This window comes from Caenorhabditis briggsae, assembly GCF_000004555.2.
Source record: "Caenorhabditis briggsae complete genome, chrX, whole genome shotgun sequence".
In the NCBI taxonomy this organism is placed as follows: Eukaryota; Metazoa; Nematoda; class Chromadorea; order Rhabditida; family Rhabditidae; genus Caenorhabditis; species Caenorhabditis briggsae.
Window position 1 is genome coordinate 16,427,087 of NC_013491.2, and position 21,141 is coordinate 16,448,227.

At 36.4% G+C, this 21,141-nt stretch overlaps 2 protein-coding genes across 2 annotated transcripts; both read right to left on the reverse strand.

Moving 5' to 3' along the window:
• Window positions 1-3,644: 3,644 nt before the first annotated feature.
• On the reverse strand, window positions 3,645-10,171 carry Cbr-kin-9 (the record flags this gene model as incomplete). Its single annotated transcript, XM_002645468.1, has 12 exons — window positions 3,645-3,822; window positions 3,873-4,010; window positions 4,650-4,858; window positions 4,911-4,985; window positions 5,028-5,183; window positions 5,235-5,510; window positions 5,749-5,798; window positions 6,364-6,437; window positions 6,506-6,756; window positions 9,390-9,572; window positions 9,752-9,904; window positions 10,058-10,171. 12 exons carry the CDS (start codon window positions 10,169-10,171, stop codon window positions 3,645-3,647), a joined length of 1,857 nt encoding a protein of 618 aa, XP_002645514.1.
• A 2,572-nt stretch (window positions 10,172-12,743) lies between these two features.
• CBG22766 lies at window positions 12,744-15,831 on the reverse strand (the record flags this gene model as incomplete). Its single annotated transcript, XM_002645467.1, has 3 exons — window positions 12,744-12,834; window positions 13,029-13,137; window positions 15,681-15,831. The coding sequence occupies 3 exons, from the start codon at window positions 15,829-15,831 to the stop codon at window positions 12,744-12,746; spliced, it is 351 nt and encodes a 116-aa protein (XP_002645513.1).
• Window positions 15,832-21,141: the final 5,310 nt, after the last annotated feature.

Consider the following 21,141-nt stretch of genomic DNA (forward strand, 5'->3'; position numbering starts at 1 on the left):
ACCTGCTGTAATTTTTTTCGTGGCTCTATGTTTCCATGGAAAAAAAAAACCACATGATTGGGAACAAAAATAGAAAGCAAAATTTTGATTCCTGATGTTCACGATCAGCAACATAGCGTAACTGATGGGGCGAGAAAAGAAAATCTAGTAACAAACAGATGATTAGTGTGATAAGCAATCTGTCAGCTGGATGAAAAGAGAGAAAAAAGAGATAAGATAAATAGTGTGTGTGCGGATGTGCAGGTTGCAATTGCGGTATAGGCTCTTTTCATCTCTTTTTCACCGACCTTGTCACTTGATGCTGACATCTTGCAAAGGAAAGTTTGTAACACACAACATCATCCTATAAAAATGTTCGCCCAACATGTTGTTCCATGTGATGTTAGGAGAATGGCCATCTGTATTATTATCATTTACCTTGTTATCAATGAATGCCTACACAAATAAACAATATAGCCCCCCAGTCCAGGAGGTACGACTTGAAATTTGTGCAGTCAGAAGAAAGAAAATTAAATAAAAGTCCTGGATAGATAAAACAGAAAGGAAAATAATAGTATCTGAGGAATGTTATCAAAAAGTGATGATAAAACGAAAGAGGTCTAAAGCAAATTAAATGAAGTTTGCCACTGGCAAATTGTACCGGATTTTTCTTCCCCTCCTTTTCTTTTTCTCGAAACTGTTCGCTCTTAATTGACACTTTTGTGGTCGGGAAGGGGGAGAACGATAATGGTTTTTGCGGAATGGCATTTAAATGGAATTTTAAGAAACAAAACGAAAATCACAATGAAATATTTTTGGCTGAATGACGAACAGGGAGGTTTCAAAATTTTTGTTTTGTTTATATTTTCAGTCGAAAAAAAAAGAAAAAAAACATGAATGACCATTGACCATTCAGATGATCATTCAGGAAAAGGAATAGCAATGATTTTTATTGTGAAATGTTGAAATACAATGGAACTGTTGACCAACTTGCAACGTGATTTATGTATTTCAGTGCAATCTGATCAACAAATGGGACATTTTGAATCATTACGTACAGTTCGGCATGACCTTTTCGGAATTTTTCGGAATGTCAAAAGTTCCTATTTTAAAAATTTCAGAATTTCGGAATAGTCTAATTATGAAAATTCAAAATTTTCGTAAACTCGGAATTTTTCGATTTTTTCACTTGGGAATTTCGGAACTTCTGATTATTTTGATTTTGAAATTTTTGGACTGTTGCAGTTTTTGGAATCTTTTGGAAGTTGGAATTTTAAAGTAGAAATTCTATTTTTTCAATTTGAAAACTTCAATTTGAAAAATAAGTGAATAATCGACAAAAACATTTTGAAAACGCAAAAATTAAAAGACGTTCCGCCCGCAAACAATTTTGCAATCGCGACAAGCAATCGAGACATACTGTAGTCCGAAAATCTCTAATTCCGTAAAAAGCTTCGGAAAATTTTCGGTCAGAATTTCATTCAGAAAAATTTTGCGGAATTGCTGGAATTCCGAATTCTGTTCCGAACACCCAGCTCGGCTGTCAAGTGTCAGAGAATTTTGAAAATATTGGAGGGGAACACAGATCAAAATTGAAAACTTTGCTTTTACAGAATTTTCCGGAAAATCCTAGTTTGTCGAATTCTGAAGGTCATCCCTCTTTTGTCCGTTTTGGTACTGGAAAAAGTGAAAAAAGCTAAAAATAGAAAATTTAAAAAATGTGAATGCATTTTCAAGCTTCACCTGTTTTACGTTATCCAACATTTGCAGAGGGGTCGGAAACTGGAGGGCTCTTAGAAAAGGTCAAAATCAACAGAAAAACTCAAAAATTTGAAATTTCTGAAATCGAAAATACAATCACAATCGGAATCAATCGTGGTAAATTCAAATCAAATGAATCCAAATCAGTCCAATTTTATACTATCTGGTTTTGAATCAGTTCAAGCGGAACAAAACAAAGACTTCCTTCGAAATGAATTTTTTCCTCTCCGGCCGGTACTGCTTTCTTAAAACCAAAAAAAAAAAAGAATTGTACGTATTCAGATGATGAAAAATCAGACACAATAGATATTCAGATGAATCACCAGAATAGCAAGCACGAACTGGAAGATAGTACGATTATGTACTTTGAAAGACTTTCTTCTTCCCTCTATTCAGGGTCGCTTTAAATTTACTTTCTTCTCTACTCTTCTCATATAAACATTGCAACTAGGCGGAAAAAAAAAGAAAGAAGAAGCAGGGAAAACAGAAAACAGACCGTTCAAATCCCTTATTGAAATCGTAAAAAATTTTGCAATAGAAATGGTAAAGCTGAAGGTATGAAACAAGTCCGAGGAGGGACGATGAGGAGTCGCTGGGGATGTTTGTAAGCATAATCGTATTAGTTTCAATAACAAACATTCAGAAGAAGGTGAGAAGAAGGACGGTGAAACAAGATACATTTAAGTGTCAACATTTTGAAAAAAGATCACAATTAAATTAAAATTATGTATAAAACCTTCCAATAAAGATCAAAAGTGGAATTGTCTGAAAATGAGAAAAAAGTGGAATAGTAATAAAACGCACTTTAAGGTCACAAAAGGGCAGTTAGATATAATATCCCGAGGAAGAGAAAACGGAGAAATTCATAAAAACACGAATTTCAATGGATATTTATTCTTTCAAAAGAGGAAAAACATGGACAACGAAAATTGGAAAAATGAAAAGTATGAGGATGTGAAAAGCATGAACATACAAGCATAAAAATTTTTATTTTATTTTTCAAAGTGATTAAACCGCAATTTCGAGCCTTTATTAATACCATTTATCTATATTTTTTTTTAATTTTTTGACAATTTTCATAATTTTTTTCAATTTTCATAATTTTTTGAATGATCTTCACTTTTAAATATATTTCATTTCCAATTAAGCTGAGAAAACGGTGAAAATCCCCAGAAAATCCTAAAAATAGCATTTAAAATTGGCTTGAAATTACGGTACTTTATTTTTTTTTTCATTTTCATTGATTTTCAGAGAGAATTTTTCCAATAAAGGCCTCCATAGTTTGAGATCCTACATATAATTTATTCTAAACACGTAAGACATATGTAGAATTGAGAGAAAGGAAGCAAATGCGAGAAAAAGAAAAACCAAAGCTTCAAAAACCTTTGACAATTAAAAAATGTTTAGACAGTCAAAATGTATTCAAAAAAAAGATATACACGTTTAAATGAATGCAATCTTCATGTAAAAATTTTCAAAAATGCTTCAAAACCGACAACAGATCAGAAATTGCATTCCAAATATTTCTGATATAATTCTTCCACCCCTCCCCTTTCCCACTTTTCCAACATTTCTTTCGATCCTCGCGTTTTCTGGTTTTTATACCCATTACAATTTCATTATATTATTCGTCTCTTATCATCTCCCTCCTACTTTTTATAGAACACATGGCTAACGTTTCGGAAACTAGATTATTTTGAATCCAATATAGAAGATGTGTCTTCAGCAAAAAACAGACATTTTTCATCTGAAGATTTTATGTTCATTTTAATACAGATTACAAAAAAACAAGATAATTAACAGTGTGATCTACCGATAAGGAATTGATGGAACCTATTGTTCCGTACATGTTCAGCCACCCGTTACAAAAATGAGGGGTATTTCAAGAGGTAAGATTGTTATATCTACACATTGTCGCACTGCTCTGACGGGTCTCTTGTCTGGTTATTGAAATGCTTTGGTATCAGATATCCATAGTTTTCGGTTGCTTTTTCCAGCATCTGTGCCAGAATTGAGCAGGTTTGTTGGAAAGCTGGACGATCATCCGGGAGTTCTTGCCAACAGGACCTCATCACGTCGTAGCTAAATCAATAACTTGATAAAATATTGCTTTTGTATTCTTATAGACTTGCATTTCATCTGGACAATATTCCGGTTTCAAAAGTCGTTTTCCAGATCTATGAGTCGTGAGCAGCTCAGTTGTCTGCACTTCAGCATATGGAACTTCACCAAGAGAGAAGAGCTCCCAGAGCAAAACTCCATAGGACCATCTGAAAAATATTCCAGCTCACTTAAAATGTATACTGATGCGACATTCTAATAAGTACCGATAAGATGTCTTGAAAAATGTGTTTTTCAGAGAAATGTGACTATTTTGAAGAGTTTGGAGCTCGGCTGTCAAGTGTCTGTTCCCTTTGAAAAATTTGGAAAGTGTGAAATAAAATCAAATTGAAAACTTTACATTTACAGAATTTTTTTGAAAAATCCAAATTTTTTCAGTTATTTGCCGATTTCTGAAAGACATGTATTTTGCTCCATTTCGTACAGAAAACGTGGTAAAAATAGTTTCTTTGAGAAATTGGCATATAGCTGGAAAACAAGGCAATCTCGCGAAATTCTGGAAATGCAAAATTTTCAATCTAGGTCTGTTTTAAACCCTCAAAAACTTTCAAAATGATGGGAAACTTGGCAGCCGAACTCCAGAACAAAGGGTACAAGGGAATGCAAAAAAATTCAGAGGTACGAAATTATTTTTTTACTTTGTACCAAAATGACCCCGAAGTTTTTGTACCCTCTGAACTATTTGTCAAGTTCCAGATTTCGGAAAATTTGCGAAAATGACCAAAAATCAACTAAAAACATTTTGGCATAAGTTTATGACCTTTACTGCATAAATATTTTTTACTTACACATCACTCTTAAATGAGTACTCGTAGGAAGATAATGATTCAGGAGCCATCCATTTCAATGGTAGCCGTCCACCTCTTGCGGTATACAAAAGTGAATCTGTCAACCTGCACAATCCGAAATCCCCTATTTTACAGGTGTTCGATGAGTCAACCAACACGTTACGTGCGGCGATGTCACGATGAATACATCCGATGTTGTTTAGGTATTCCTAAATCGACATAAACTACACTAGTAGACTGTCATAAACTGTTTGCACTCACAAGTCCATTGCTAATCTGCCAGGAAAACATCAACAGGTCTTTGATTTTCAGCCCGTCTAGGGATACTGCGGGTCCCTGTAATTCTTTATAGTGTTTTTTAATCAAAACTGTTCCTACATCAATAATTTCTTGCTTGCGATTTCGAATCATATGCAACAAATCTCCGTGTTCACAAAACTCAACCAACAGATACGGTGATTTCCGATCAGCTACAAATCCCAGCATAGAAACCAGATGTGGATGATAGGCGAGTGACTTCATGAAGTTGATTTCCTAGAAACGAAAAAAACTATAGTAAGAAAAAAGTGGATCATGTGTTCCAACCTGCATGAAATCCGATCGGGCGGCATCATCAGCAAAGCTTGGCAGCATTTTGACAGCAACGGGACAGTCGCGAAGTTGTTGTGTTCGCTGACCGGGGTGGATTGTGGAAACCGGGGCTTCGCCGTTGATTTTTCCTTTGAAAACGTTACAAAAAGCACCGCTTCCAAGTTTTTTGGAGTAGTTGATTTCCAGGTTGTTTCTATCAAGCAGCCAAGGGTCATGTCTGAAATTTTCCGGAGTACAACTTGTGAAACAGATCAGAAAGATCATGAAATGCTGTTGATTTCACCAGAACGTGATTTTAAAGATTACAGTTCTTGAACGTATTTGTTGTTAACCATGTAACTGATGCTTACATTTTGGTTTCATGTTTTCAATCTAGATTTCTGAATGGTCACTACAGCTTCAATGGACCGTGACTGTACTTATGCATGAGTCACGTTTTTTGATTCATTTCACCAAATCTGTACAATGTATTTACCAAAAAGTTTTGAAAACAAGAAAACTGCCTCACCAAATTAGAAACTATCGACTCAAATAAAAATTTCACACTGTGTTTGCGCCCTGTACTGTACCGGTATAGATACACAACAACACATTTTTCAGTTGATTTTCTGTCATCTTTACCATTTTTTAGGGTCTGCAGCTACAATGTCAATATTCCGATCACTTTGAAATTTTGAAACATGTAAAACAGACCTAGATTGAAAACTTTGCACTCACAGAATATTTTTAAAAGCCCTAGTTTTTCAGTGCTTTCTTTTCGCCAATTTCTAAGACATATCTATTTTTGGCCCGTATTTCTATCAAAAGTGTAAAAAAGAGGCAGTATTTGGACATCAGCAAATAGCTAAAATACTTGGAGTTTTCAAAAAATCTCTAAACGGAAAGCTTTCAACTTAAGTTTGTCTTACAGTTTCCAGAAATTTCAAGGTAATCGGAAATTTGGCAGCCCAAGCTCCATCTGACAAAGGTCAAAATGGCGACAAAACAACTGGAAATTAAGTTTTTGTGTATTTGATTGACACGTATTGTACATCCAATTCAAGCTTAATTATTTCGTTTTCTTTGAAAGATATCAGTAATCTGTCAACTGAAAAAAATTGTATTGTTATGATAAATAATTTACCAGTTGACAAATTTTTGATATCATTCAAAGGAACTGAGACAACTGATCTCATAATTCTTGTGTAGGATGAGCTTCTATTGAAACAAATACAGTAGTTCGGGATGAACTTAAGAAATGTATTCCCCAGAAAAAAAATACTCACATGGAATACGCCGGACTATCCAACTGTGTTTCATAGTCGTTTCCCTTTTTGGCAAACGGTACCGGGAACGGATTCCTATTCTGCCTCCTCCTTTTCCTGCACCAGAAAAATATGAATACCGCCAGAGCACATGCAATAACTCCCAATGGGATACCGAGACCCAATCCCAGGGCAACTGCATTCACACCACCTCGTTCATTGTTTTTGTGATCTCCACCATAGTATGGATCATAGTATTGAGGAGTCGTTGGCTGAAAAATTGTTTTTAGGTCTTCCCAAAAATTTAGATTCCATGTTTTTGTCCCATTTTTGGTCACGACTTCTCGTCTTATATATTTTTAGTCTTGATTGTTGTATATATTGCTTGGTGTGTCCATTTTGAGAAAAAATAGCAAACAAACATTGACTTCACAAATATGACATTTGTAGGAAATCACGGTTTTTTTTCTGTCCGACTCACTTTCCACCAAGGGTCATCATCCTCATTTTCTGGTTGATTTTTACGAAATTTCATAATTGTTGATTAAAGTTGAGTAAGAAAAGAAGAGAGGAAAGAAATAGGATCAGAAGAAGAGGTGGACAGATTTTTTCGACAGACAAAAAACGCTCACACACACGATGATGATTCAGTGCCCCCCATCGGATGATTATTTGTTCAATTCTCGTAAGTTCTAATGCCGAATGTCAACCCAAAAAACTCGCCCGTGGTTTTTTCTCGGTCTGTCAAGAAATTTCTTGAAAGAAAAAGGAAGCGCCAAGGTTTTGAAGTTTCAAAATGTTTCGGGTGGAAATGGGTAGGCAGGTGGCAGAGGGTAAACAGGGTGATGATGAATTGGGAAAATAAATGAAAACTCACCGGAGGGAAATGAGGTGGCTTGGGTGGTTTGGGATCATGTGGAAAGTGTGGAGATTCAGAATGGACGAAGAGCTAGAAAAGGCATAAGATGCGAAGGGACGTAGAAAAGGAAAATGCAGATAAGAACAAAAAAAAGCGAAAATATAAAATTTGAAAATTCATGCACATGCCTCGTCAACCATATACAGTACCGGTCAATAAGAAAAAAAAAGACTTTTTTCAGTTGATTTTGACCATTTTCAGAAGTCTGGAACTCGACTGTCAAGTTTCCGATTACTTTGTAAATCGTGAAGGATGTAAAACGATACAAAATTGAAAATTTTGCATTTATATAATATTAGGGGTTTGCAAAAGTAATGCGCGTCAAGTTTGGTGTTTTGTATCTAACCCAAAACAAACGGTTTGTGTTTAATTTTTTTTTGTTTTAAAAAGCGCGTTTTTGGGCTTCATTTTGTTATATTATATTGCTGTTTTAATTTGATTTCTATTAAAAAAAACATTCTAGAAGATATCCGACCGAAAATTTCGCCTTTGAGCATTTTTGTGGGACCAATTTAAGGAAGGAAAATCGGCTGCCGAAGCTCACCACTCACTTTCTCCTGTATTCGGTGAAGAAGCTATATCCGAAAGTCAGTGTCGCCGCTGGTTTCAGCGCTTCAGGAGCGGAGATGAAAGATTGGAAGATGAATCGCGCCCTGGTCGTCCAGAGCAGGTGGACAACGATGCCTTGAGAGCAGCAATTGAAGTCCTTGCCAAACTACTCTCAGTCTCTCGGAGCAGTCCGACTGCAATTTTTCCACAATTTCCAGACATTTGCATGCAATCGAAAAGACAAACAGATGTGGAAAATGTGTCCCTCATGAGCTTTCCTATTCGAACAAGGAAAGACGTGTTGAAGTTGCCAATATTCTGATGCGCCACTCCAAAAATCGTGGTTTCTTCGATTCGATTTTGACATCGGATGAGAAATGGATTCAGTGGGACAATAATGGGAGAAAAAAAAAACAGTGGCTGAGTCCTGGCGAGACCCCGAAACCGACTCCAAAACCGGAAATCCACAGAAAGAAGGCGATGATATGTGTCTGGTGGAACACACGAGGTCTCGTGCATTTTGAACTTCTGAGACCTGGTCAAACGGTGAATGCGGACCTTTACAAAGATCAGCTGGACCGTGTGGACCAAGCTCTCAAACGCCAAGGCGTGAACACTTCGACAACACTCTTGCTCCATGACAACGCTCGACCACACACTGCAAAAATCATTGAGCAGAAAACTCAGGAGCTGGGCTGGGAAGTGCTGCCTCATCCGCCATATAGTCCCGATTTGGCACCATCGGACTATCACCTATTCCGATCCATGCAACATCATCTGGCCGCGAAAAAGTTCGAAAGCGGTGAAGAAGTGCAAATTTGGGTGGCGGACTATTTCGAGTCACAGCCAGAGGAGTTCTTCAAGAAAGGCATCGCTGAATTACGCACACGTTGGCAGCAAGTAGTGAACAATAATGGAGAATATCTTATTGATTGATGATCTCTTGTTTTGGTTTTACAATAAAAGGAAGTTGCATCAAAAACGCGCATTACTTTTGCAAACCCCTGATATTTTGAAAATCTCTAGATTTTCAACTATTTGCCTATTTTTGTAAGACATCGTTTTGACCCGTTTTTGTACTGTAACAGGTGTCTTCTCGAAATTGGCAAATAGCTGAAAAACTAGGACTTTCCGAAAAATTCTGTTAATGGAAAATTTTTAATTGAGGTTTGTACATCTCTCAAAGTTTTCAAGACATCCTGAAACTTGACAGTCGCGCTCCTTCGTGAGAAAAATGCTAAAATGGCCGAAAATAAACTGAAAAATATACTTTTGTGTATCTTATTGACTGGTAATGTGAAAAATTAAAAATGTGAAATTTTGAAGCTGAAAAAAAGTGCACATGCCTTGTTCAAAGTGTGATTTTTTAAATTCTTTAATTCTACCCAAAAAGTTAACCCCATAGATGAATTTGAAAAAAAAAAGAAACCATCATACATGAGAATCAGGCGGAAGCGTTGGATATGGCGGTGGCGTCCACGAATTCTGCTGATATGGTTGATTACCCCATCCAACTTGATATTGTGCTCTTGGCTGTTGTGTTATCGGCGGATCCATCCCGTTCAGTGTGTCCAGAGTGCTCCTTACATTATTCAACGCTTGTTGGGATAAATTTGTGATCTGAAAGCACCATTTACCAGAAATCTCTCCCCAAAAAAACTGTTTCAATGATCTCGTGCGGCGGCAAAAGAAAAAAGAGAGACGCAAAAAAAAATAGAAAAACTGAAAAAGAACATTATGGCGTCGCGTGGTTATTGTACAAAAGGACACGAAAAAAAATCATTTTGGTTTCCACTCACCGTTTCCAAGTACCTGATGTCTGAAGGGCTTAAACTGCCATAGTTTTCATTATTATTGTTATTATTGTTATTTCTAGTAGTACGCAAATCGTTGGTTTGTGTTCCTGCGTCCATTGTGGATGGTTTTGGAGTAGGGGTCCACGGGGAGAATTTCTAAAATAAGTTTGGACTGTCTTACGTCAGTACAATAACAGATAAAATGAATGAATTGTTTTTGATAAACCGTGATGTCTTAACATGTGCAAATACACCGTCAGAAATACCGTAATCAAACCAAAACACAAGAAAGGAAAATCAGGGACTTACCGATTTATGCGACGACCAATTTTCGTGCGAGTCGTCAGCTGCTGGCGAAGGAAAAGCCAGTGTGGATACAAGAGCGGCTGAGGAGGCGAGATATTTCAAACATTGATGTGTCATCCGTGTGCTCCTCCTTTAGACGCTATTTCTGAATATGGTCATGATGATAAAGAATTTTTGAGCGAGCTGGTCATATTGAATAAGAAGAGAGAATGAAATTTGAACAGAGATTATGCAAAATGAAAAAGAAAAAATGCTGTGACGTGAACGAATAGAGCGTCAAAATAACAGTATTCATGTTGTAAAAACTCGTAAATTAAATTTCATAAATGGTCAATGAAAAATTATATTCAAAATTTCTTGAAAATTGGAAACAGCTGAATTGTGGGATATACCAAAATCACAAAAAAGATGACAAACGAGTGTAGAGGAAAACTCTGAAATACAATTTTTTCACCGGCGTAAGTTTTGAAAACAATTCGACACGGCTGGATAATCTGGTCGTCACCTGTCATGTCCAAAATGGGCGTACACATCAACCTCAAACAGTTATGAGAGCAAAAATCTAGTATCTCGGCAGGTTATGCAAATGTTGTACAGTAAGTTTTTTTTAGTTCAAAAGAACACTGTTTGATTATTGTGTGCACAGACAGACAATGCATATTTGGTTCGATAAGATAAGGTGCATTCTTTTTGCTTTATCTGCCATGCATCATAATAATAATAACAAAAACAATACACCACTGGATCTCTTGAAATTTCCAAAAAAAAAACAAATCTGTCATATCCATTTACGAGAAAGAAATCAGAAAAAAAGAGAGAAAAACGGGAAGAGAACTCGTGGGAGCCTCGATGGGATGTAGGCAGTGGGAGTTAAGACTGTTTGCTCAAAATTGCCGTTTTCTTTTTCCCCCCTTAGGTTTTTTCTCTCTTCTTTACCTTTCAAATTTAATGACAGCGCGGTGTTTATGAAAAAAAGAGGAACAGGTGAATAAGAGAGAGCAATTTGTTCTATAGTTGAACTTTAGAGATTGCACGGGTTGTAGACTGTTTGGGAAAATAGGAATGATGATAATTGTGATTGGGTTGACGCCTAAAGCGAGTTTTGAAAAAAACGTAATAGTCGTAAAAATAGTAATACTCAGATTTTTATATGGTCGAAACACGAAAGATCAGCGGCAAAGTTCGTTTTCTTATAGACAAGAATTATTGAAAATCATATTTCTGTCAAAAATATGAGAAGCTACGATCATACTATTGGGAGGTGGTTCAAATCATACTTGCAAAATTACGAATTACGGGCCGGTCCGATGAGAATTTTAGCCGATGAAGTGATGGCCCGGCCCGGCCCGGTCGGTACGCTGTTTGTAAAGAAGCTGATATTTTAGATTTTTTTTCGAAAATTTTAACTATTTTTAAAATATAGTCAAAAACGAAATATTTTTAAAATATAGTCAAAAAAAAGATATTCAAAATTGGTTGCTCTACCTGATGAAACGAAATACTTCAATATCTATAATGGAAGCCAGTTATATACGTGTTCTTTGAGTTCAATCATCTCGGTTCTTGTGAATGGTAATGAAAATTTTGACAAGTGGCAAAAAGGTTTGTCGTAAAATTAGCAACAATTTCTTACTTAACAAAATTTTGATATTGTTTACAAGAACCGGGATAATTGAGCTCAAAGAACATGTTTATTACAGTAATATTTGAAGAAATGTAAAAAAAAGCTACTTTTGAAAGGGGCTTGGATTTTGATATTTTAAATAAATTCTTCCTTTCAGAAAATATGTTTTTATGCTTGAAACTAAATCAGTCCTAAAAACAAATTGCAATATATAAATGATCATTAAACCAAATTCATTGAACGAATTGAATTAATCAATCATTTTTCCACTTGTAACTTTACATTTTGCAATATTTGAACAGCTTGACTAAAACAATTGTGTCTATGTACCTGCAAAGTTGACTTTTGGTGCCCGCCTATACTTCATACTTGAAGGTGGAGGAAAGTTCATGAAAAAAAATTTTCCCAAAAAAAAAATTTTCCCAAAATTTTGTTTCTATGAAAATCTCGAAAAGTTGAACTTGAAGGCCCAAAGGTTGAAGCGCTGGGTAGCCAACAACTGAGCCACAAGCTGGGCGGACAACCGCTGTCATATTTGAAACCCCGCGTCCTGTGAAATACATACCGTACCATCCAAAAAAAAACCCCGGAGATTTTCCCCTCTTTCAAACATAATTTTAGTTCAACAAGTTTTTATTAACATGACTTTTCATAGTTCTTACAATTGTTGGTTTACATCAAAGTCAGGAAAATTATGCAACAGTCACATATTGGTCATTTCTGACAATTGTGAGAAAAGGTTTTCGATCGGAAGTTAATATAGTGGTCGGTGGAAAATCAAAATAAATGTTTGTAGGTAGATTAAAATGTGGTCGGTTTTTTTGTCCAATTGATATAATAAATTAGTCGGTCGGGGAAGTAAAAAAAGGTCAGTTCAGTTCAGTTTCAGTGTGTTTAAAATTTAATGGGGTGAGTTTCGGATAAACATTAAAGAAGGTTGGAAGAAAAACAATGAAAAAGAAAAGGTAAACAATAAGGATTGGTTGTTTGAAAGGATGAAAAAAAAATCAGAGACATATAAAAAGAAATGAAAAGATTTAACAAAGCCACACCGTGTCCAGCTTTTCAGACAACTTGGCTGTACGGTGGCGGTGGACGGAGGTTTTTGCGTTCTTGGAGAAGTGGTGACCACTCGACGGGTGGGACCGGCGCTCCTCTGTAAATAAAGTATTTGTATCAAAATGTTTTTTTTTTCAGTTTGCTTTGTGAGAATTTCGAGAGTTGAAATCTTATCAGCCAGAAAGTACAGAATGCAACCATGTTTAGAAATGCGCGGAACTTTTTATAACCTCTTGATCAGGTGATTTGTTTTGAAATTGTTCACTTTAATTTCATGCCCCTTAAGCTTACCTTTGCTCGAACTGGGCTAGACGACGTGACTTGCGAGCCGAAGCGACGTGGCACCAGATAACAGCCGCAAACAACACCAGGATCAAGAATGCCGAAGTATACGCGTAGCCTGAAAAATTCAACCTACTCTTCAGAAAATACAAAAATTTATACTGACTATCTGGGATTAATTCTTCTTTCGGCTTTTTTGGCTTAATTGGATGAGTACATCCGAGATGAAGTTTAAGCGACGTGATCGAACACATATTCGATGTCAGTAATAGCAGTGGAGCTATAGAATGAGCCGAAAACCGATAGCACAAGGGGCGTGGCAAGATTACAGAAACAATTATAGGAAATTAGTTTCCTTTGTAGACAGATAGAGCTGATTTAGAAGGGGAAAACACTATTTGTATAGGCAATAAAAATAAATGTCATATTTCCGTCGAGAAAATTGTGATTGGATGTGGGCTAAAAGCCCAATTGAATATCACTTTATTTGGATTTTCAGGGAAATGCTAAAGCAAAAAGATTAGAAGGGATTGGGCATACTGTAGCTACCGAAAAAATACTGTTATTCTGACTTTTCATACACGTTTTAGAAAAATCTGAAACACAATCTCAAAAGTCGGTTATAGGCACTCTAAAGCCGACAGCGCTCTTAAAATTGAAAGGCAAAAAAAAGATCAAAAAATATAGTTTTATGTTTTGGAAGAAAATAACCAAAATTTTAATAATTTCATCAAATTTACGTCAGAACAAAACAAAAATCTGTTTCCGCTGAAACATTCAGAACAACCGAAGAATATCTGCCTATGTACTTTTGCAAATACCGATACCGATTTCCTTGGTGAAATAGCACAAAACTATTCTGACAAGCTTCTGACATGTATTGGAATTTATCTTCCAACTTTACTAGTTGAGTAAACGAGTCCATCAGAAAAAATATTCATTCTAAATTTTATGCACAATCTCTAAAAAGCAAGCCTATCTTTATTTTGGAATCATTCAAAAATGAGGAACAAGAAACATGTTGAACTTACGGTACTTCCTCTAATAGAAGCTTACCCAACCGTCAACTTTGAGCTCAATTATCTCGATTCCTGCGAAAGATATCAAAAATGTGTTAATGTTGGTGATATTATGATGAATGATTTATCAGTTGACACATTTTTAATACCTTACACCCAAATCGAAATCATTGAGTTCAAAGTAGTCGGTTTGGGTAATCTTCTTTCAGAGGAAATACGGTACTCTTTTTCGTTTACGGGTCCAACGTTCTCTCAAAAAAATCATAATCAAGTGCATGACAAAATTTATAAAAAATATTATCGCTTTTGAAATGCTAAATTAAGTGGAAGATTTTCAATATACCGAAAAACTCTATTAGATAGCCACCCCTAATAGAATGCCACCCTCCAATATAGTGCCATCCTGGAGCACCTCCAAACAATAGAGTGCCAGCCCCTAATATAATGCCACTGCGGATTTGATGTCACTGTGGTAAATATTGACGAATAACACAAAAAATCATTTTATGGTTTCCTAGCTTTTAGGTATTGTATTTGTCAAAAATGTTTTCAGGATAATATCAGACTCCGAAAGTCTCTAAAAAAGTAGAAAAATCAAGAAAACCTCAAAAATTATATTATGAAAAAGTTGAAAATCGAGTCCTTTTGTGATGAATTTCAGTAGAAATTGGCTTCGAACAATAAAGTACCAGCCTCTAATTGGATGCCACCCCCTAATACAATGCCACCCTAGACCACGCCATGGCTATCTAATAGAGTTTTTACGGTATATTTTTTTCAACACTAAATTTTCCAAAAAGCATAAAATAATGGATGATCTTAATAAAATTAAAACTGCAAAAGATAGGATAGGTAATTATACCATCAATCAGGTGCACAGGGGAGTGAAGAGGCCGAACAGCCTGGAACGGGGTATCTTCACTCACCACCGCGGCGGGAGCCGTACTCAAGACCGCCTCTTTGGTAGATGGACCAATCAATTAACCCTGCACATCTGCCCGGTAGGGAGTGGAAAATATAAACGTTCGGTCGTTGAGGAGGCGATGGGTGTTTTAAAGGGCAAAAATTGTCTCTTGGGAAACTACGTCAGTATTAGAGGAACTACCGTGCATCTAACGACCTGACCGTCATGTTTACAGGGCAAGAATTTTCCCCTGAGAAACAAGTCTGTATTGGAGGCCCTAGTAGCGAATGTGCCAAACTTCTGGAATAATGAACATTTTAAACTAGAATCCTTAACTTTCTCAGGACGGCATTGAATTTCTACAGGGACAGAGAAAGCAAAATAATCTAAAATCATCAATTTAATTTGAATGATTTCAGTATTCATGAAGCAGATCCATCTTTAAATCTACCGTGAAACCTGTATTAGTAGGCCAGGGGTCTATTGTTTCAGGATATTTCCTGAGGGCCCTTCTATTGCAGGGGCTTTTTAATCAGTCAATTTTACAATTATAAAGCAAGCAAGTGTTCCAACAAATTGTTGTGAAAATTGGGTTTTTCCAAATATTTTTACTGAAAAAGTACGAAAATTTTGAATTTGAAAAAAAAAACATTTTGAAGAGGGTCTTCATAATGTTACAAGCCCTTTTTGGAAGAGTCCTTTTATTAGAAAGACCCTTCCATCACCCATTTAACTTACTTCGATGATTCATGACGCTTACAAACTCCTGATTCTTGACCTTGGATTGGTTGGCCTTGGCGATTTCCTCATCAGTTTCCGAATACATTGGAAGAAGCTCTCCAGACGTTGAAACAGCTAGCAGAGCCAGTAGAAATAGGAAGCTTCTCATTGTCAGTATCGGTTAAAACATTTGATGCTGAAGAACACAAAAATCCGTTGGTTGCCTCGACTTGTGAGGAGGAGAAGAATGAAAATGAGCAAGAAGGAAGATGCGAAAAAAAAGGAGATTTGGGAGGATATTGTGCAAGAAGCACGCCCACAAATAATAATGGCCTTTTCCCGTAGATATCGAAAGAAATAAACCTTAATAAGAAAATTGTGTATGTACGCATGTAATCGAAAGAAAATTTTCGGGAGCCGAGGAAATGAGAAAAGAGGCAAATGTCGAAACATATTCAGAATAAATGAGATGTTTGAAAAGGAGGATAAAGACAATGAATATGAAAAACGAGATGAAGAAAACAAAATTCATGTAATTTGCTATATAGTCAGAAGGGTGAATAGAAAGAAAAAAGAAAGATTGATAACCCGTGTGCTCTTATCAGGGGTAACGAAGAGTGTGTGCTCTTACGAAGAAACGGAGAGTGTTGTTTTCAACTGTTCTGAAAATGGAGAGAGATCAAAGAGCAAATGGAAGGTGGCTATAATTGACGTTTTGTAGAAAGGACACTTTTGAAAAATGTGGGTTGTTTTAGCGCACTTTATTTCAATATGAAAACATCAATATAATTTTTGAGCATAACACGTTGTATCAGGTGAATGAAAATGAAGATCATCATGTTAGTTCTGATGACTGAACACGGTTCAACCGGGTGAGCATTCGAAGTTTTCGTGTGCCTTATTCATGACTTTTTTCAGCGATTTTCATGACACTTTACTGATTTTTGTGAGAAGGAAACATAATTTTTTAAAACTGATGATCGCAGAGGGATTCTAAACAAAAAATGAACTCCTCGAGGAATGTTTTCAAGAAAGTATGATTTGTAAACCCTTCAATAGAAGGACTCACTAACTTTTTTTTGATCTAAATTTCCTCAATTCTTGTCGAAGATATGAAGATGTTGTCAACTGATAAAACATTTATCATAATTTTAGGAAAATTTATTTGTCAACAAAGTTTTAATATCTTGCAAAGTATTTGAGATAAACAAGCTCAAACTTGACCGTGTGAGGGATCATCTATTATATAGGTTTTACGGTATTTGAGTGATAAAAAAAAGAGGTTTGTTTTCAACAAATTTATTTCTGTCGAACTATAAATCTGAAGCAAATGTTCTTCAAAACGTGAATTTTGGTAATTCAGACTTGAATAAATTAAAATGGGTTCTGGTTTTTGAGTGATGTACTTTTTGCAGATACCGTAAATTCTTTAACCGGTGGAAGCCTACCCTATACGTGTACTTTGAGCTCATTGAAATTCGTGTTTGCAAAAAAATATAAAAATTCTGTCAACTGGTAAAATGTTGGTAATTCTACAAAAAACATTTTATCTGTTGGCAGATTTTTGATATCTCTTGAAGCAACCGAGATAATTGAGCTCAAAGTGGACGTACAGGGTGAGCTTCTATCAGAGCATTCACTGTATTTAATTTTTTTGTTGATAAACACCGTTAAACTTTTTTCGTTATCTTTATTTTTATTAATTGTGTAACTCCGATTTCCGGGTAATATTAAAATTGACGTTTGTGATTTTCCTTGAACTGAAACCTTCTCCGCCTGGGCCTATAATTGTTCAAATCGTAACAAAAAAAAACTTCCTTCTTCTTAAAAAAGTTAAACTGGTACCTGGTTCGAATTCTTCCAAATCGCCTATATTTATAGAAAATCATTTGAACTATTGAACCCATTCCATTATACCGCAAATAGTTTAATTTTTACAAGAAAAAATACCCGAAAATACTAGGCCTTTAATTGTCGATTCTCCATATTTTTTATCCATCTTAAAAAAAGGAACGACCGGTTTTTAAAATGCCATAGCATTCCAATGTATTTTATTTTTTTGGGATATTATAGTATTTCAATGAAAAAATCGAACTAGTTTCTGGAAGGATGCAATAACATGGTGATGGTGACACAAAATTTTGGCATTCAATGGTGGGTTTATTCGTACGAAGGAATTTTCGAACTGGCCGGTTGAAAATTTTCCCGTTTAAACTTCCTTAATCAGTATTGAATAGTATTTTTGTGCCAGATTCGTCGTTATGCATTATTTGTTTATCTATCCATCTCTTCCCACCACTAACCCCCATATTTATCACGCCCTGACATCTACTCCAGCTCTAACAATCTCTTACAAGGTGCCCTTTTTTGGTTTCTCGTACGAAATAGTATAACCTTGATCCGTGCCGACCGCCTTAACGCCAACACCACCCACCGCTTAACGCGCCGCGCGGAAAGAACCCTCCTTTCATACAAGAAGAGGCCATTTTTCGTGCAGCAGAGACCCCCTAAATATGCACAAACATGGAGGCGGTGGTCAATTTGGGGAGAAAAGCCAATGTTTGCACCGTTCTTTCCATCATCCAGTTGAACAATTGGTTTCTGGTTCGTCTAGTTGCTCGCCTTTGCCCTCGCAAAGTCGAAACAACCTCAAAATCGCTCCAAAAAGAAGGCAAAAAAGAGAACGAAATCCTCTTTTCCTCCTTCTCCTTATTCTTTTGTACAAAAAACAACCCAGGGGGAAACAGAAACAGAAACAAAATGACTTGACAACCCTCATGCCGAGGACGCGTCAGTCATCACTAGATTGACCTGGGGACTGTGAAGAGTGGGCCTAACCTTGAGTCGCGCTTCGGTGGCCCTTCTCCTCCGTGTGCCCTCTTTTTTGTCTTCCACACACCCTCCCTCTCCTCGCATACCATATAATATAACCGCCATTGTTGTCTTCTCTCTTAGCAGCCGCATCCAATTCCTCTCTCCCAACCGTCCAATCGACCCCAGTAGGGTTTCGTCATTGTTGTGTGGGCCAGAATTGTCTTTCTCTTTTTCGTTCGCTTCTCTAATAATGAACACAATCGGCCCCACTTCAGTTTTCAATAGTTACTGTAAACTAGGAAAGTTTCGACCAGCGCAGAGTGTAAATGTTCAATTTCGCGTCATGCTTGTTAAGTTGCAGCGGCAATTTGGACATTTTTCCATTGTTACTTACTCCATTGTGAATGCCTGAGTCTCCCTGTTCGATATTTCAAAGGTTTCGTAATTTCCTAGTGACCTTTTACCGGATAAGCACTTGTCAATTTTAATTCAAAGCTTTAGGCTGCTGTAATTTTAGGTATACATACAGTGCCGGCCATGAATATATGAAAAAACGTGTTACCCAGTTGATTTTAACTATTTTCAGAAGTCTCGAACTCGGCTGTTGAGTGTCGGATCACTTTGAAAGTTTTGGAGGGTATAAAAAAATCTAGATTGAAAATTTTGCATTTATAGAATTTTTTGAAAATTCCTAGTTTTTCAGTTATTTGCCAATTTCTAGAAGACACCTTTTTTTCCTATTTTTGTATAGAAAGTGAATAATCAGGTGTCTTTCAGGATTTGCCAAGTAGCTGAAAATTTAGGAATTAAAAAAAAATTTTGTGAATGCACAGTTTTTAATCTAAATCTGTTTTAAAACCTTCAAAATTTTCAATGTGATCCTACACTTATCAGACAAGCTCCAGACTCTTGAGAACGGTCAAAATCAACTGCAAAAACACGTTTTTTCATGTATTTGTGGCCGGCACTGTACGCTTTTAAGAAGTTTTTTTTTTCAAAACATTCTCACTTCCCAAACAATAACTTATAAAACGACTGTATTCGTCCAAATATTTCGCAACACATCCTTCCTTGTCTCTCCTCCACTTATCTCTGACTCACAGCTGACCGGATGATCAGCTGAAGCATTTTTTCTCGTTGTTTTTACATTCCTAAGCGTAGAAAGAGAAAAACCTAGTGCAAATATTTTGCTTTTTTTGCGCTTAGAAAAAAAAACTGTACGAAAAGGAAGAGCTGCCTTTTTGTGACCATCCTCCCCAACAGTTCCCTATCTCAGTTTTTGACCAAACTCTCCACTTGAAAATGCACATATGCCTGTTTATCAATAACACATTTCTATTTTCCTCACGAGCACTTTCTCCCACCATCACCTGGTTTTGACCAAAGTATATAAATCAAGCCTTAAGCATCAGCTATTGTTCTGTTTCCATCGTTTTTGTTGGTGGCTAGGCAATTATGAAATTGTGGATGACTGGCTGACCACATGTGTCCCCGAGCGCAATTCATTATTCCTGCTGACCTCATTTTATATGCTCCATCTTTCGGGTCAACACCTAGTCAACAACCAGATGGGTTCCGTTTGCAGATTTCCCAGCTAGCACCTTCCGGTATACAGTATCGGTCAATAAGATGTACAAAAAAGTGTTTTCCTTTTGATGTTGACCATTTTCAGGAAACTGAACCTTGGCTGTCAAGTGTCGGAATACTTTAAAAACTTTGCAAAATATAAAACAGACCTAGATTGAGAACTTTGCATTCACAGAAACTTTTGAAAACTCCTGGTTTTTCAGCTATCGTAAAACCTGTATTAGAAGGGCCGGGCCTTCTTTTTTTTCGGACATGTTTCTCCGATATTTGTCAACAAAAAATCAACGAATTCTTGTTAAAAGTGTATCAAAATCTCATTTTCGCAAAAATGGGCGAAATTTTGACATTCTAAGTAGTGTTGGACAAAAAAAAATATGAAATTGTAGAATTTCAGAAAGGTTTTTCACTGAAAACGTACAGAAATTTCCAATTTCTGACAACACATTTTGAAGGGGGCCCTTCTATTACAGGGGGGGGGGGGCTCCTATTTTTCCAAGTCCCTCTCGTAGTTTCCTTCTATTAGAGGGACCCTTCTATTGAAAGGGCCTTTCTGATACAGGTTTTACTGAATTTTTGGTTTTCTGAAAGAACCTCTTTTCGGCCCATTTTGTAATGAAGACATGAAAAAAAGCTAGTGTCCTTCAGAACTCGGCGAATAGCTGGAAAACTAGAAGTTTTCAAAACATTCTGTGGATTTTAAGTTTCCAATCTAGGTCTATTTTACACCTTCCGAAAATTTTAAAGGGATCAAACACTCGACAGCCGAGCTCCAGACTTAAAAATTTGTTTCATTAACTGAACATGTTTTTCGTCTGATTGACCGGTACTGTATGAATTTCATCCAAAAGTCTCATAGAACCATTATTGTCATTGCAAACGAGTCATCTTCCCCTCATCCAACTTCTTTCAAGTGTGTATGTACGCTTGTGTTCCACCTCTACAAACGACCAAAAACTTTTCGAATCGAGTCGAAGTAGGTCATATGTAAAATGGAGAGAAAAGAGAAAATATGAATGCGTATTCCTTACAGTTTTTTTGTATTTGGAAGAGAGAAAAATCTTCTGGGAAACTCTCATAA